Source organism: Nothobranchius furzeri, chromosome 3, assembly GCF_043380555.1.
Source record: "Nothobranchius furzeri strain GRZ-AD chromosome 3, NfurGRZ-RIMD1, whole genome shotgun sequence".
Lineage (NCBI taxonomy): Eukaryota > Metazoa > Chordata > Actinopteri > Cyprinodontiformes > Nothobranchiidae > Nothobranchius > Nothobranchius furzeri.
The window spans coordinates 48,019,294-48,037,527 of NC_091743.1; the positions used below are offsets into that span (position 1 = coordinate 48,019,294).

The window sequence follows — 18,234 nt, forward strand, 5'->3', positions numbered from 1 at the left end:
TTACAACTGTTCCGCTTGAGCTCGTTATTCCAGCGCACGTGTTTTTATGACACATAAACAAGCTTCTTCCAGTAAATAAACCTCTCTGGGCATGTTACTATTAGGGATGCACAATATATCGGCCTCGATGTTGGAATTGGCTGATGTTGGTCTTATTTTAACATATCGGTCGGAGAAGTAAAACCGGGCTAATATTAACAACCAATATCTTTTCCATCTTTTCTTTGTTTGTGTATCTGTTTCAGAGGGTGGGGTTCATCGACATATACATATATGGACAATGGGTTTCCATAGACCCCAATAACACGTTTTTGAGGAGAAATGGGAGGTGGCCACCACCGCCATTTTGACCGTGTCACAGGTTTCGTCAAGCCCAGACAATTCCACAAAAGGGAAGAGAGGTGGAGCTGAGGGTGGGGCTGTAATGCTGGGATCAAAAAGTAGTTTGGAAATGTAAGAATGAGTGTTAAACAAGCTTGTTTAACACTCATTCTTACATTTCCAAACTACTTTTCGTTAAAGATTATTGATTAACTGCGTCAGTTTTAAGCATGTTTGCCTGTTTTGACTTGATAAATGTGAAACATGTTTCCTACCTTGTGAGGATCCTGTTCTGCACCTGCTGTCCAGCTGTTTAGGATAGTGACATGAGTTGTGAGAACACGTGTCCTGACTAGCACCACTCCCACTGCTAACGCTCTCAGGTTCAGTACCTCGTACAGCAACATGCTGATGCCATCAGTGAGTTTGATGAACGATCGGGAAACTCTGATGCATCTGCTCAGCACCCCCCTGCAGCTTCTGTTGTCTCTCTCTCTCTCTCACACACACACACACACACACACACACACACACACACACACACACACACACACACACACACACACACACACAAGAACGTCAGCTCTTGTTAGTGAACCCTCACAGCCAAGTGCACGTCTCAGATAGTGCTGAAGACAGTAACTTAAGGATACTACAGCCATCCTTTACTTTTACGGGACAAACTCAGGGTGAAACTGGCACTTCTCTAATTCTCTGAATCATTGTAGTGTGATGAATGAGTCATGAGAGTACTTTTATTTACTGTCCTTGAAGATAAAAAGGCTTTAATGTTTAAGCTCCTGAGAAAATAATGACAAGGCTGTTGAAGTGCTCTGTACTTTTAAGTGTGCATTTGCTTTTCATTAACAAGATAACAGCCATTCTTTTCTACATCTTCCTGCTCACTTACAGGCTGTGGCTGGACCCCCTGGACCAAAAGGAGGGATGGTAAGTCACTGTTGACTTGAGGCTATTTCTTTAAAGCAAAACATTCACTCACTTCAGCTGACTTCTGATGCAGGGTCCACCTGGTGTTATGCAGCCAGGTGTAGCTGGAGAACGAGGGCTTCCTGGAGTAAAAGTGAGCTGGACCAATCAGAAGACTCAAAATGAGACCAACGTGTTAAATGTTTTATATCTAAATCTGCATTCTGACATTCAGGGTGACAAGGGAGACAAAGGCCCTGCTGGCATCAAAGGAGAAAGAGTGAGGATGATGATGATGATGATGATGATGATGATGATGATGATGATGATGATGATTGAAATCACAAACTAATGTTTAAAAAGCACCATGACAGCAGTGTGTTTGTTCTAACAGGGCATATCTGGTGAACCAGGGGATTCTGGTGAGGATGTAAGTAACCAGCCCCTGCTATGGTGCTAACAAAGTATAAGAATCCACACAGTTGGACAAAAATAATATTCAAGGGCGTCAGTTTGTTGTCAGAATTGCTGGGGACAATAGCCATACACTTGAGTGGGGTTTAAAAAATGCTGGGGACAATAAAGTAGGCTAGCACAGGGGTCGGCAATCCACGGATCTGGAGCCGCATGCGGCTCCTCCATCCATCTGATGCGGCTCTCTGTACTTTTAAAATAATGAATGGATATTTAAATAAAATGCTTTATATTTTACTGCATTAATTTTACATCTGTATGCCAATTCTAAATGTAAAGATTGTCTGCGTAAACCTGAACAGGTCCAACCCAGTCTTACTGTGAGACCGGGTTGACGCGTCACGCTTGTGCGTAATCATGCGCTTCTGAGCTGCTTTCTGACCTTCCCCACCTACATAGTTTAATTACAACAATCAAACGTGACAGAGCCCGGATTTGTATTCTGAACAGTCTAAACATGTTTTAAAAAGAATCGCGTGACAAAAGTGGCACCTGCTCAGTAAAACCACCAACAGGGTGAAAAATGTCAAAATATTGTCGGCAGAGACGGGCTACAACTTCTGGATCCACTTTATATAAATCGTTTTATTGATTATCTTTTTATGAAAGATAACTTTGACGTACACGAGCGACCAGGCGCGTTGCAAACTTTTGAAAAGTGTTGGGGATGTTGTCTGTGCCTAAAATAATTTGATGTTATTCACCTTGTTAGTTTAATTTCCATAATAGCGGAGCAGGTGCGAATTTTAGACGCGTCACGCACGTCTCCGTTTTAAACATGTTTAAACTGTTCAGAATCCAAATCCAGGCTCTGTCTCGTTATATTGGTATAACTAAAGTTTGTACTGAATGAAACTTTACATTAAACCATGTTGAAGAGAAAAGGATCCGATTAAATCGTTTCCCCCTCATTTACAGTCACGACGTACAGCGCAGTGCGCGTGGCTCTGGGGTTAATCAGGTTTAATTGTTTCTCTTTGCAACAATCTTCACAGGAAGGCAAAACAGTTAAATGACAGGTTACAGATATTTCCATTTGACTGTTTATTTTGACGGATAAACTCAAGGATGTTCGTTGATTTCCTCCCACTGAAGCGGTCTGGAAACCCGGTCTCTCTGAGGGATGTGTCACTTGGAAAAATGTTATTTTTATGAAATTATGAAAGTTTGGCTGAACAGCGCTTGTTCCCGTCTCTAATATGGAGACGCATGACGCATCCAGTCGCCTCTTCAGCTCAGAAAGCACCTGTAGAGACATTTGATCACGCACAAAGTTTATGTGGAGCAGAAGCGGTCAGGCTACGGCAGGTGAAATGTTCCTAGCCTACATGAAGTGAAACTGTTTAATTGTAACATTAATATGTTACTGGACACGCAGGTCTGGTTGGTTAGACCAGTGTTTGAAGTGGAAAACACACACACACACACACACACACACACACACACACACACACACACACACACACACACACACGCACGCACGCACGCACGCACGCACACACACACACACACACACACACACACACACACACACACACACCAATTAAAATAATGCTGATAGCGTGGACTAGAAGACAGGTGATGGTTTACGTATTTAAATGATGATCAGGCTGCTGTAAAATGTAATCTCCATCCACATCCAGACAGAATTATCCTCTATTCTTTCTCTAGTTGCTCTGCTCTCGTCTGGGCCGATAGCTGACGGAGCGCGCGGCACGCCTAACTAGCGGCTGATGCACATTTTACGCATTTGGAGAGGTGGGCTGGATGCTTTGCGTTTACTGGAAGATGGTCCACTTAACGCACGGGTGTAGACGACATATTAATGACAAATGAATGAAAATTAAATTGTGAGTTTTTACTTCATATTTTATAAATAAAAATGACGGGGGAACACATTTATGACGTCTTTTTAAACTAAATTTCCTAGCGCGACCTGTCTGCTTCACTAAGTCACTGCTTATTAAGGTCCGTCCAAAATTACCGTGGCCCACCCAAAAATGAAAACCTGGCGCCGCGCCTATTATAAACCTCTGCAAATTGTTGTTCTTCACTTTATCAAACTCAGACTTTGTACAGCTAATGTCAAGATGTAAAATTATTCAGTCGAGCTCTTCCGTCCCTCCCTCTCCTGCTCTCCTGGAAACCCGACATCGGCTGTCAGAAGCGGGAGGTGAAGAAGGAGATGAGGCAAACAGAGTGAGTGTGACGTAAAGAAACCAGACTGGTGTGGAGGTGAGAAAAACAGCTGGAAAAGTGTGGGTGTTGAATCCCCCACGGGTGCGACGCCCATGGTACCGGCTGCTGTCACCTGGTTGTGAGCAGCTCTCTGCTGTCTGAGGGTAGGCCCCGCCCACAACGATGCGACTGCTGCGGTGTTTTCTTTACTGTGGGAAATGGGTAATAATGGCTCTTTGATGGGAACAGGTTGCCGACCCCTGGTAAAAGATCTGAGCTGGTAAAACAAAAATCCTCATCAGCAGGCTTTTTTGAAAGTGGGGGGGACACAGCTGCCAATTACAAATTTTGCCAGGGACATGTCCCCGGCGTCCCCGGTTAAAATGACGCCTATGATAATATTACTTACAAGTCCAGGAGCAACAAAGCCAGGTCACCATCAGTCATTTAACTTCTTCTAACTAGTGTAGGCTGCACAAATATTCACTCTGGTTTTAGCTCTTTGCTTCTCCTCCAAAGACATTACTCTCTTACCTTTTCAAGCTCTGCCATGATGCCAAGAAAAAAAATTCTTCTTCTTCTTTCTTTTCTTCTTCTTCTTCCTTCTTCTTCTTCTTCTTCTTCTTCTTCTTCCTTCTTCTTCTTAATTCATCATTTTCTCAAGAGTTCTTTCATAGTTTCACATAAAATTTTATTTTTAGATCAATGAAAAGCTGCTCTATAAAAATATTTCCCTTTAAACGTGAAAGTGCGGTCTGGTTTTGTTTTGTTTACCGTCATTCTTTTCAGAAACCAAACTTTCTTTTTTCTTTTCATGCAGGGTCCACAAGGGTCTCCTGGACCTAAAGGAGACAAGGTAAGGTGTTACGTGATTAAATCACGCCAATTATAGAGATTACACTTCAACAGTGAGGAGGTGTGTGTTGCAGGGAGAGAAAGGAATAGGACAGTTGGGTCCACCCGGTCGTGTTGGACCTCCTGGTCTGAAGGTGAGCAGCAGCACGTGCTGCAGCAGAAGATCATCAATGTGTTATCTCTTCAGTCTGATACTAATCAGGTGTGGCTCAGGATCAAAGCTGTGTTGTTTCAGGGAGACCCAGGACTTCCAGGCCCAGCTGGTCCTCCAGGACCACTGGGAAAGTCAGGTGACCCTGGACTGCCTGGCACAAGAGGAGAAAACGGACTACCTGGACCTCCTGGACCCCCAGGAGAACGGGTCAGTGGAGCTGCATCTTTTGTCCATCTCTTCCGTCCCTCAGGTTGAATTTGTAATCTTTCGGGTTCTGGTTTTAGGGACTTCAGGGTTTTGCAGGCCGTGCAGGAAATCCTGGACCTCCTGGTCCTGCTGGTCCAGTTGGAGAGGCGGTGAGTTCCTCCTCTTACAGCAGCTCCCACATTAAATTAACGTTGCTTTGTTTAGTTGATGACTCTTTATAGTTTCATCTAAAATTCAGGGGTGTCAAACTCAAATTCACACTGGGCCGAAATGAAAATCTGGGACGGAGTCGCGGGCCAAACTTAATATTTTTTCAAAAAGTGACTGCAAATTTGCACATTTTCTTTATCAACATATATGCAATTTTGAACCTTTTAATTTGGAAACCAACTTATTTCTGCATTAACACTGAATGTGGAATAACCAAATTACACACGAGCAAGTCAGTTTTAAATAAAAGGCATCAGTGGTATTCATTGTGGTGTATTCAGCATTTTTAAAATCTATTCAGGATTTATGTTTTCTTGTTGTTTATTCATTTTTCTTATTTTTTATTCTCCTTTTTTCTCCTGTAATAAGTGTCATCGCTGCTGTGGTGTCTAGCTTTCCCCACTGAGGAACAATAAAGAGATTTTCTATTCTATTCATCTATCTGCAACCTTTCCACTTCCTGTTTACTGTAGGTTAAATCTTTTCTCACGGGCCAACAACAAAATAAAAATATCATTTTATCTTAAATGAAAATGCAACATCTCACCTGTTAACTTTCATGTTTTGGAGCAGAAAAAGAGCACAAAACCAACATATTTAAAGCTCAGTTTGCTCCACTGGTTTACTGTGATGCTCACCTGTTCCAGCCAGATACCTGCATCATGGGGTTGATCTGAGCTGAGGAGGAGACTCCTGTTGTTTTGTTCATCTTCATCATAATAATGACAACATTAGATGACAACAGGTGCTCACATAGGTTTGTGTTGTTTAACATGTCTGAGCAGCTTGACCGCGTTGATGTGTGTCGGGGAGGAAAAATAAAAACTACAGCAGCCACAGAGTCATGCCGGTTTGAGCGTGTCGCTGCTCGCTGGAGTTATGTCAGCTCTGTCTGGAAGTTAGTTGGAAAACATTCTCCTTCAGTCGTGAACACATTACTGAGCGGTTAAAATCTCTGTTTCTGGGCTTCAACGTCAGAAAATAGCTGAGTAAACTCGGTGCTGAGTGAAAGGAGTGTTTAGTTTGTCTGAGACAGCGGAGCTGCAGACACCGACAGCAGACGCTGGAAAAAACACAAAGGAGGGGGCACTTCGGCCCTGCCCTAACACATCTTGGGAGTTGTAGTCTTTGCGGTAAAATTGGTCAGCGGGTCAGTTTTAATATATTTTTGATATATATCTCACGGGCCACATAAAAGTGCTCTGCGGGCCACATCCGGCCCGCGGGCCTTGTGTCTGACACACGTGATCTAAATCATAAAGATGAACAATCTGAATTCTGTGATTTGTAGGGTTCTCCCGGTACCAATGGAGTCAAAGGGGACAAGGTAATCCTCCAGACACTCACCATTTCTCTCTAGCTGCACAAATATTAACGCATCTTTTTATTCAGGGGATAATATTATTTTTCTTGCCAGGGGGAAGTTGGAGTTGGCATCCCTGGTTCCAGAGGAGAGAGAGGAGATCCAGGGCCTAGGGTAAAAACCTGGTTGCACAATCATAATACTGAGCTCAGATTCTTGTGTTAATTTACCTTTAGATAATAGAAACTAACACGGGTGTGTTTGCACTTCTCCTCTAAGGGCGAGGACGGACGAGCAGGCGTGGATGGGGAGAGGGGACCAACGGTAAATATCTAAAGTTTCTGTGTTATTATTATTATTTTTTAAACCTGAGAGCAGAATGCAGATCAACACAGCCCTTACCACTGAGCTCTCTACGTTTTCTTACAAGGTCTATTTTTCTTTGCCATCAGTTAAAGGCAAGGCAGCTCTATTTATATAGCACATTTCACACACAAATGTGTGCTTTCAATTTAGCAAGAATAGCAAGAACATTAAAAATCAACATGACGGAAAGGACCCACAAATTAAAATTTGATTAAAAATTAAAAGAAAAGGACAAAGTCAAAGGATGAAGTGTGTTTGTAGAACAATAAGGCAAGCATGCAAGCAGGAAGCTTACGATTTTAATCAAAATGAGTCTCTTTCACAAGGATATCGTATGTTTTGTGGAGCGTAAACATGTCATCTCTTGTGTTTTTCTACCTTATCAGTGTTGTTTTAAAGAAAAATGTGTCAGAAACCAGCAGCTATTTATCAGGCTGCAAACTTTTGATTCAATGTTGGTAGCTGACTTCATTATAAAATAATGCTAAATGGTGTGTGTGTGTGTGTGTGTGTGTGTGTGTGTGTGTGTGTGTGTGTGTGTGTGTGTGTGTGTGTGTGTGTGTGTGTCCGTGTCCATCAGGGACCCCCTGGGATCAGAGGTCTTAGAGGAGAAAAGGTGAGTCCTGTCATTCCTTTTTTCCAGTTCTTTGTCCCAAAGCGCTTCCCATCTGCGTTCTGATCAAGTGAAAACTGACATGTCTGAATAAAACGTTTTGCTCTTCTCATCTGTCCCTCTTAACCGCACAGGGAGACGGAGGCCTGCAGGGGGAAAAAGGAGAAAAGGTTTGTGCAAATGAACATCTGATAAGCTCTGCCACTGTCCTGTCTTTGCTTGTGTGTTTGATTTATCTGTAAATTTGAAATGACTGGAGACTCATCTGCCGTCCGTGTTTTCCCGCAGACTCATTCTGCAGACAGCAGAGTGAATATATAATCTATGAAAAGATGGAATACAGATGAGCTAAGATGTTATAGTAAATCATAGTATGGAGATGAAACTATTTTATTTTTCTGTAGTGGGTGGAACAACAGTAGCGTCTGTGCTGTCCCTTACAGGGGGAGACGATGTTGGTGGGAGGAGCTCCGGGAGAAAAAGGCAACAAAGGAGAAACGGTCAGTGAACGCACCATACTGCTTATTACAGCTAAAGTATTTACTCGTAACATGCATTTACCTCTGTTGGGTCTTGCTGTCCATTCACTCAGGGGGACAGAGGACCCAAGGGTACACAAGGAGAGAAGGGGTTGAAAGGTCAAGAGGGACCATCTGGAGAACAGGTGAATTAACCTGAAGATGAATCGATTGTTGTGTAAATGGTTTGGAGATGGATGGCTCGATTCACTGAATCTGTCAGCACTCAAGAATTTGTTTGTGGGTGTATTTTCTACCTCATTCAATCTAGTGACCATTTGTAGGCTGTAAAGTCAATAATGGAGTTTATATTTGTTCATTCAGGCCACCGGGTTGGTTATATAACTCAAATGAATCATCTGATGTGAAATAAATCCAGATTTGCAGCTGTTTTAGCCGTCTAGCAGTCAGGATGCAACATAAATAAGTTAGTTTGTTGCTTTTCTGTTGATTAGCAGGAACTTTTACAGTTTGTGTTTGTTTTAAGGGTCTGAGGGGAGAACCTGGAGAACGTGGATCCACTGGATTCCCAGGAGCCCGTGGTCCTGGTGGACAAAAAGCAAGTGAAAGTCCCCTTACAGAAATATTGTGATTAAAACAGTCTGCCGCTACAACAGGAAGTGGTTTCACTTATGCACCTACTTGATGTTTCAATGTTTTCTGTCTACAGGGAGAAGCAGGTGAACCTGGAGTACCTGGTGAATCGGTGCGTTTTCAGATGTTTTGTTTACATTGAGATTCATTCTGTATGAGAAATATGTTTTCATTCCTCTTCTCAGGGTTTACCTGGTAAAGATGGCCTACTGGGCCGTAAAGGGGAGACGGGTGAAGTTGGTGTTGCAGGAGTTAGAGGAATCAAGGTATTTTCAGTGTGTGTGTGTGTGTGTTTGCTTATCACATTTACAGAATTTGTCATGAGTGGGGGATGAGTCATAGCTAGCTGATAGCATGAAACTGGTGTGACTGTGGAGGATTAATACTGATTGTTCTCCCAGTATTGGGACGATTTACATCAAATAAGGATTTTATGCAGACTTATTTCCCACATTGTTTCACTTCATTTTCTGTTTCCGTTACTAAAACTGTCAAGGTCAGATTAGGGCATAGATGTAAGGATTGGGTACTCAACCCTAAGGAGTCAACTGATTAGTGACATTATTTACTAAAGGGGAGATATCTGGTACAAATAGCCATAATGGTGGTGAGTTTGTGTTTATACAATTATTTAAGATAAAACATGTTTATATTTAGAGCTAGCTATAAGGGAGTTTTGTGGATAAGCTACATGTGCTAACTTTGGTTTTTAAGGCCAATGTCGCAACATGGGGACAACGCATTGGAGTAGATTTCCTCTTGACATTGGTGGGGACTTTTAAATCTTTCATTGGTATCAGTTCATATACAAAACAATCATCTGTAAAACCCAGTCATATCTTCGCTCATTACTCATCACTTCCAACAACCAGCACAGTTTATGTTCCAGTAACTTAATCTCTACGGTTATTCCCGAAGCTCGCACCTCCTTTTGCCGCTCCTCATTCCAGTTTGCTGCTTCCAACGACTGGAATGAGCTGCAAAAATCACTGAAGCTCTCTACCTACATTCCATCATCTACCTTCAATAATTCAGTGCAATCAATAGTTTTTGATCAATGTTCCTGCTTCTGAGTACTTAAAGACTGTTTTAAGTCTGTTTTGATATATGAGAACAGTTCTTTGTCTGTTTTTATCTTTTTTAAATCTTGTATTTATTTTATCTAACCTGTTTTTCTTTGGTGTAAAGTTATCTATGTGTCTGTTGCTGCTGCCTCTTGGTCTGATCGCCGTTGTAAATGATAATGAGTTCTCAATCAACTCATCTGGTTAAATAAAGGTTAAATAAAAATAAATTCAACAAAAAGGTGGTTAAGTCTATAGTTCCCTTCAGTCATTATGAAGGCACTTGAGTAACAAATCTATTGGGGCTGCGTCTTGAGCAAAAACTGTGACTGCAAAATGATGGGATTGAGATTTTTGGTGGCGTTCAAAATTTTCAAGAGCATTCTTCCAGTTAGTAAACCCCTTTGAGGAGAATGCAGGCTCTGCCTTTTTGGACATAGTACTTTTCTGTACAGTGTATGTTTTTTCACAGTAAAAACAGAGAATTCCATTCACTGTGGGGCTATAATGAAGCCATGGATATTCTTTGTACCACCTCTCCTGAAAATGAAGGGTATTGCTAGACAATGTTTGAACTGGGACGTATTTGGGATTATGCTAGATTGGCTTATTTTCAATGTCCAGACAATCTCCATTTCTACATTGTTCTTCATTGTTGTCACTCTCATTGCCGCTCTTCCTATTGCTCGCTACAGCTGCACCAGTTACCTTAGAAATAGACCAGATAATACAATTAGCCACACTGTAACACTGACTATGTTATAATGCATATAAGGTCACCACTCATTTTAGGTAGATTAAATACTTTTTATCCACACATTCAAACCATGATTCAGTATGTGTATATCTATATCTATCTATCTATCTATCTATCTATCTATCTATCTATCTATCTATCTATCTATCTATCTATCTATCTATCTATCTATCTATCTATCTATCTATCTATCTATCTATCATCTATCTATCTATCTATCTATCTATCTATCTATCTATCTATCTATCTATCTATCTATCTATCTATCTGTATATCTATATCTATATATCTATATCTATCTATCTATATATATATATATATATATATATATATATATATATATATATATATATATATATATATATATATATATATATATATATATACATATATATGACTTGCACGTTTCTTTGGAAAATAGCTCCTTATGTCTTCAACCTTCTTCTTTTTAGCGTCCATCCTCACTCGCGTTTGGCGCTATGTGTCACTCACGTCACATTGCAAGCACAGGAGTCTTGATTTAGAATATTTTCCTTCTAGCTTTGGCGCTGCTAACCAGCGCATGTTGTAACGTGAGTCTTACGGGACAACAAGCGCAGCCAGTCACACCAGCCATATGCGTTGTGATATTAGGACTCGAGGAGAGAACATCATTTAACCCTCTCTTCACCTCTGAGGTAACAAGACATTTGACAGGCTTGTTTATTTCTTTAGCGGAGGCGGTCAAATTATTGGTGGGGACTATTTAGACATCACTGGATATTGGTAGGGACATGTCACTTCCGTCCATGCCAAATCTAGGCCCATGGGACAAAGGCTGCTTTCCACTTCTGCAGTTGGACATGCTGATTGTTCTGTAAGACTGCTAATGAGCAGGGGCCTCATTTATCAAGCTTGCTTACGCACAAAACGGGGTCGGAAAACTGCGTAAGCAACTTTCCACGCAAACTTTGGAATTTATGAAAGGAATCTTAGCAGAAAAATGTGCGCAACTTTAAGTTGACTAAGGACCTGCGCATTTTTGGACATGGAGAGCACCTGCAGTGCTGCTGCTGAGAGGGGTAAAATTATGAAATCCTGCTGCATTATCATTTGTACCGCTTCATTTTCACACAGAACAAGACCCCCCCACACACACATGCGCGCTCGTACACACACACGCATGCGCGTACACACACATGCGTGCAGACTCACACACACACACACAGCCTGCAGCGCAGAATACGGAATGCAGAATATCAGCAGGTGGACAGATTGAGACAGAATGTCATGCGTCTGTGACAGTGTGTGTCCTGTCACTGTGACCCAATTAATTATGTGCCCTCGCTACTTGTACAGGGAAGATCTCTGTAGCTGTGCGTACTCCATGTTTGATAGGTCACAAATCTACTTGGTGTAAGTACATATTTTTTGCAGAGCTTAAGTACAGTTTTAGTAAGGATTCTACGCAATGTTTGATAAATGAGACCCCAGATCTTTTCCTTAATGGAATGCAGCCCTTGTTTGGACAACTATGTTTGCTGTAGGTTTTCAAGACCTACTGGTGAGTTATCACACATTTTCTGGATTCTAGTTGGATGAGATGTTTTTTCACTAAAATTAGAGCAGAGTTTTGAAACACACCTTTATTAGGGTGCAAAAGAAATGAATGATAACATCTACTGATGGTAATTATGGTTTCTAGTGAGGATCAGACTACTTGAAGCAACGCTTACCATACCATATTTATTTCTAAAGCACATTAAAAACACAACATGAGATCTGAACAAAGTGCTGTACAATAAAAGTAGGCTTAACATACAGTAAATAAAACAGATTAAAACAAACAACAATAAAACATAGAGCAAGATATAAATAATCACTGCCCAAATGCCATGTCATAGAAGTGGGTCTTTACCAGTGAATTGAAGCGAGTGAGGGATGGTGCCTGTCAGACAGAAAGGTGTGGAGCGTTCTAACCCCAGTTTCACACTGAAAGCTTCGGCGGCGCGGACTCCATTATAGTCTAGGGAGTGTTTCAAACCAACCGCGACACGGAAATTTCCAGGCGCGTCCCAGAAGCAGCGTGCCGCGCTGTGCCGCCAAAAATAGGATCGGGTTCTATGTTTGCCACGTGCCGCTTCTGGGATGCGTCAATTTCCGCAGTTAACATAGGGCTCGACAGGAAGTCACACAGAGTTTTAGTATAAAATCACTGGTAAATTTAAAAATAAAAGTACTACAGCGATGCAATTTCATATATATGAAGCTTACATGTGACCCAACAGCTTATTTACTCACAGCATTGCTCCAGAAGTGCAGCGGTGTGTTATTCATGGCTTTATTTCTGGTGGTGGAGAGGAACAACATCATATATGACATCAAACAGTGATATCAAACATGATGTCTTCCGTTTTGGTTTAATGGCGGATTGCATAAACAAACCGTGACCTGAAGTCTCGAGGGATCGTGTGATCTCGCAAGTCCAGCGAAGAGCACAGCGAGGAAGCCGTGCCGCTGCCAAGATTCTCCCGGTGTGAAAAGGACGGCTTTGAAGTTCGCAAGTAAATATTTCCTCTGCCATTTCGCACCGCTGATGCTTCCAGTGTGAAACTGGCATAAGTGTGGGGCATCAAACAAGGCCCACTACCCCTGTGAGTTGTGCTTCATGGTGGGTATGCAAAGTAACAGGAGCTCAGCAGACCTCAGGGTGCGCACAGAGACATAGTGGAGGATCAGGTCTGACAAATAAACTGGGAAAAGACCATTTAAGGGTTTAAAGACAAATGTCAGCACCTTGAACCTTACTTGAAAGTGAACTGGGAGCCAGTGTAATTGAGCATGGACATTAGTGATGTGGTGCCTTCGGTTAGTGTTTGTTTAAAACCTGGCAGCTGCGTTCTGTATCTTCTGCAGTCTGTTAAGGGCCAAGGCAGGGACCTCAATGGGTATCAAGTTAGCAAAGTCCAGGCGTGATGTTATAAAAGCATGAATGACAGACTCTAAATGATGCTGTTTTAAAATTGGTTTGAGACGAGCTAGGCGGTGCAGTTGAAAGAAACATGTTTGGCCTCTGAAAAACCTGCATCCAATTTAACCCCAAGGCTGGTCATACATTGTTGGGGAGTGATGCTAGAGAAATTAGAGATGGAGAGTTGGTGTGAGGGGTTGCGTAGATCAAAAAGAACCACTTCTGTTTTTGACTCATTTCCATTTTAAAAGATTAGAAGCTAACCATCTCCTCAGTTCTGTAAGGCAGTCGTGAAGGGGTGGAACAGCATTCGATGTGTTCGAGGCCATCAGCGTACATATAGTTTTTTAAGCCTGTCATACAACTGCTGAGCAAACGGCCTCCAATGACCGTTTGCTCAGCAGATACCTCGCCGTGTGTGCCTGATTTCCACTGAGTTTTCCGCCTCATGAGACGCTGAGGTGAATTTCTGACCGGTTTGATATTTTCTGCCTCACTGGGGGTAAAAACTCACCATGTACTCACTACGTGCTGTTCTAGCAGCAGCAGCTGCACAAGGACAGCCTGCAGTGAGGAGCACACACAGCAGTTTCAGAAGCTGCTTTTATAGGACACACCATGCCGGTAAATCGGCATAATATTACCGCAATGGTATGTCTATAAACGCGCCATGCCGGCATGACACTGTGAGAATACTGCGGCATTCGTTCCACCTCACTTGGTAGTAATATTGCCGCATCAGCCCCTTGCCTCTGACGGCTAAACGCGTGTCAGCCCCGCTAATCCCTTTGGAGCGACTGTGGGAGCCCCCCCACCCCCCCCACCCCCCCACCCCCACCCCCACCCCCCGCTGGGTGGTCGCATTAGTAACGTGTACTGCGCGCCAAGTGCCGGCCTGAAGGAAAGCCGGCTGGAGGAACGCGGAGACCATGGAGCTTTTGGCCGTGCGAGCGGACGAACAGACCAGTCACCTTTTTACGGGGACGGTGAGAGACAGCCAGCTGTTCGACAGAGTGGTGAAAACACCGGCTGAGCGGGGCGTCACATGGGACCAAAAGCAGGTCACATCGAGCTAAAGGTCCTGAATAAGAAATGTCATCAGTCTGACGTGTCTTCCGTCTGACGCTGAATGCGCGACCCTGTACGTCACATGCGGGGGGGGCGGCCCAAGGACCTCCCTTTATCCCGTCTTGGTCTGAGAGATGCCTGATGGCAGTTTATTCTAGCTTCAGCTTTGCTACTATAAATGCCAAAATCCTCCCCAGCGTGCCACGGCAAATCCCGTTTTGCAAAGGCTATGGTCCTGTAAAAACAGCTAGAGAGAGAGGGAGAGAGAGAGAGAGAGAGAGAGAGAGAGAGAGCAGGACGCGACATCAGAGACAGAGTCTGCCATAATGCCCCCCCCCCCCCCCCCCCAAAAAAAAAACAGCTAGAATCCTCTTATTGTGCTTACTGAAAAGCTAACTGCTAGCCTTCATGTTCGGTAGATACCTCCCACTAGAGTTCCTACCTGAACCACAAAACTGTTAGGTGCAGTTTCTGGTCAGCAGAGGGCTGAAGAGTGCTGTCCAATGTGATTCTGGTTACGTTTAAGGCTCAAGAACCACTGAAAGCATTTTTAAAGCAATAGCTTAAAGTGTTAAAAACTCTCTAGGGCTGCTTTAAAGTGTGTCCCATGATGGATGGTTTCATAGGTTGAATTATACAAGAGAAAAACAAATTCTCCTACTATAACTCTGTAATTGGGTCAACCTAATAACAGTCGTAACTTATTTAAACTATCAATCTTTATCATGAAAGGAAAAATGTAGTGAAACACGAAACATGACACCAGCACCATGTGTGTAAATGCACATGTCAGGGATGGATACCACCTCCTCTCTTCCTCTGATCTCCCTGCAGCCGGCTCTCTTATCATACCTTTTCATGCTTTCTGTCTGCGTCTTACCCGCTGCTAATGGAAACTTGCAGCAAGTTGTTTAATGTTCATGGTGGGTGTAAGTGCTTTCTGAGTGGTAGGTAAAAGAACAGTCCGCGTGGATGGGCTCTTTGCTTCGTTGCTTTGGTGTTTTTTTTTTTTTTTGTCCACTCTGAGTCATTTGATGCGCCTGTTGGTGATGAGCTTTTGTGTTTCCAGGGTGATCGTGGACCCAAAGGCCTTTGTGGAGCCAGTGGACCCAAAGGAGAAAAGGTGAGCCAACGAAAACTGGATGGTGAAGAGAAAAAATGTAAACTTGAGTCAAATTGTAATTTGTGATAACATTTTGTGTGCTCAGGGGGATGCTGGTATTCACGGACGGTCGGGGCTTCCAGGGAGAAAAGGTGAACAGGTAAGAGTAGTGAAACAAAAGAGGAATCAGAAACAAATTCATCACAGTTAAACATACTCTCTGTTTTCCAGGGTGACGTTGGAGCTGCCGGGGCTCCAGGAATACCTGGAAAAGAGGGATTGGCTGGCCCTAAGGTATTGTGAAGAGCATTAAAATATCAGGAAGTTGATCAAAATGCACAAACTAACTTGTATTTTTGTGTGGATGCAGGGTGAACGTGGTTATGACGGGGTTTCCGGACCCAAGGGAACGCAAGGAGAGAAAGGTGATAGGGTGAGTTTCTAACTTCCACCTGTGCAGCAGCTGCGTGCCGTCATACATACAAATCTAAACAAAGATCAGCCTATCAGATCACACGCTGATTCTCACACCATCACTGCAGCATCACTCACACTCAGAGGCGCACAATGAAACAAACATGTAATGATGTCTGCACTTCAAACAGGGACCACCTGGTGTGCCCGGTCCTCCTGGTCCCAGAGGAGGAGATGGGCCTCCCGGCCTGACCGGCCCACAAGGTCCGACTGGTGCTAAAGGCCCAGAGGGGCTCCAGGGACAGAAGGTGACTCCTCTACTTTGTCTTCATGATAAGTTATTGAAGATTTTTGTTCCACCAGTTCAAGTGCTGGTTTGGACTGTGCACCAGTTATGGTGATCTAACAGAAAAGAAAGATAATATCTTTATGTCTTCCTCTATTTGCAGCTGTGTTTTATATTTTTATTTATTGCTTCATGATGATTGACGGTTTGAAGGTTTTGTGCATTCCTGGCTTGTCTGCTACATCATCAAGTAAATAAAGAAAGCTGGTGAGAGGGTGAAGGGCCACATCAAGTCGCTTTGATGGATGCTCTTATCTTTATGTGACCTTGAGCTCTGCTGAGGAGACTGAAAAGCAGTAAAATAAAAAAAACCTGCTAAACCTAATAACTTTGATCAATAGGGAGGACCGCTGTCAGGGATCTTTGTTCTCAGCAGATCAAACACAAAGGTCATATCTGAGAAAAGACGGAAGGGCCTCAACATGAGCAAACCATTGCAAAAATAAATTTTGTTACAGGAATAATCTTTAATCCGTGAAGAAATCCTCATTTAAACCCAACACTCAACATGGCTTTTCCAAATGCTGCAGAGAGAGGAGTTATGCTTCCTCACAGAGGATCTCAGTCTTAAGGAAGTGCATAGAAGTACTCAGTAGAATTTAAATGCATGAAGACAAGGTCATCATTTGATCATTTCTGATGCTGCTGACTTCTTCTGATAACAACGCCCGCATTTAAAACTGCTCTGAAACCAGTAGGGGGCTCAGGAGTTGGCTTCCATTCTATTTTATTCCTAAAAAGGAGCTAAACTTGCCATTAAACACGTGTTCTGACACATTTTTACTGGAACAACACGCACTTACAGGTTCCTTTGTATTTTATAATCAGTTATTTAACTTCACCTGTCAGTGGTCATGATGTTTTGTTCAGTGAATATTGTTCGGACTTGTGTGTCAGGGGGAGAGAGGTCCAGTTGGTCCTGCAACGGTCGGTCCTCGTGGTATCCCGGGAATCCCAGGGGAGCGAGGAGAACAGGTCAGGAGCTTTTCTTGAGCTGTCCTGTAGTTTCCTATCATTCATGTAACGTACCCAGGGGAGGTCAGAACTACCCAGTTCCCATAGTTCCTCCTGTCTAAAACAAGGAAACTCGGGCAGAATAAATATTCTGGTCAGAACAAAAGGCCTAATGTTTCCAGCTGGAACGCCGGAAATGTACAATAACCTATTTTATTAATGAAATGTTTGCTTTTCTTGGGGATCTCACAAGTTAAAAGTGTTATTTGGATATTTCTAATTGGGTTTCTGTAGAATTGTTACAGACTAATAATATCTTGTGGTTAGCTTTAACTTCAACTTGGAAAATCGCAGATTAGCTGTGACCATCAGCTAGTCCTAACAAAACAAGTTGCAAAGTCACCAAGTCTGTGGTCCTAAAACGGCTCCATTCTCTAAATCTTCATAGTTGATGCAACATCTATTTTACAAACCATAACATTGCCTCTGGTGTCATGTTACTCTGTTATTGGATGTCTTCAAAACACCAAGTGGTACCAGAAGGTACCAGAAGTACTCCAGCTAGCTATTTGGATGTTAACTTTTCAAACAACTGATAAATAAATAATAAAAAATGGTTATTCACATAAACGGAACATTATTGGGGGATTAGGGTTGTTTTAAAAAAGCAGCAGTCCACATTGCAAACGGCTGTTAGCTCGTCAATCTGGTCAAAGCTACTCTGTATTTCTCCAAACTGAGGTCATTCCACTTTGTTCAGGATTTTTATAAAATAAACCTGTTTTGTTTTTCCCACGCTTTGATTTGACTTTATTATTTATTAAACCTTCCATTTTGGATGTTGCATCTGCTCCCCTGA

At 42.7% G+C, this 18,234-nt stretch overlaps 1 protein-coding gene across 1 annotated transcript in view; it reads left to right on the forward strand.

Annotated features, from left to right (window-relative positions):
* Positions 1-18,234, forward strand: part of col7a1 (collagen, type VII, alpha 1) — a 103,787-nt gene that overhangs the window by 77,315 nt on the left and 8,238 nt on the right. The window contains exons 88-111 of the mRNA XM_070549245.1: positions 1,234-1,269; positions 1,343-1,402; positions 1,484-1,528; positions 1,643-1,678; positions 4,721-4,756; positions 4,830-4,889; positions 4,991-5,116; positions 5,194-5,265; positions 6,618-6,653; positions 6,744-6,803; positions 6,909-6,953; positions 7,576-7,611; positions 7,743-7,778; positions 8,052-8,108; positions 8,201-8,272; positions 8,614-8,685; positions 8,797-8,832; positions 8,906-8,986; positions 15,629-15,682; positions 15,768-15,821; positions 15,893-15,955; positions 16,032-16,094; positions 16,267-16,383; positions 17,319-17,396. Of these exons, the coding sequence (XP_070405346.1) occupies positions 1,234-1,269; positions 1,343-1,402; positions 1,484-1,528; positions 1,643-1,678; positions 4,721-4,756; positions 4,830-4,889; positions 4,991-5,116; positions 5,194-5,265; positions 6,618-6,653; positions 6,744-6,803; positions 6,909-6,953; positions 7,576-7,611; positions 7,743-7,778; positions 8,052-8,108; positions 8,201-8,272; positions 8,614-8,685; positions 8,797-8,832; positions 8,906-8,986; positions 15,629-15,682; positions 15,768-15,821; positions 15,893-15,955; positions 16,032-16,094; positions 16,267-16,383; positions 17,319-17,396 (1,431 nt within the window). The remainder of the gene's footprint in view (positions 1-1,233; positions 1,270-1,342; positions 1,403-1,483; positions 1,529-1,642; positions 1,679-4,720; positions 4,757-4,829; positions 4,890-4,990; positions 5,117-5,193; positions 5,266-6,617; positions 6,654-6,743; positions 6,804-6,908; positions 6,954-7,575; positions 7,612-7,742; positions 7,779-8,051; positions 8,109-8,200; positions 8,273-8,613; positions 8,686-8,796; positions 8,833-8,905; positions 8,987-15,628; positions 15,683-15,767; positions 15,822-15,892; positions 15,956-16,031; positions 16,095-16,266; positions 16,384-17,318; positions 17,397-18,234) is intronic.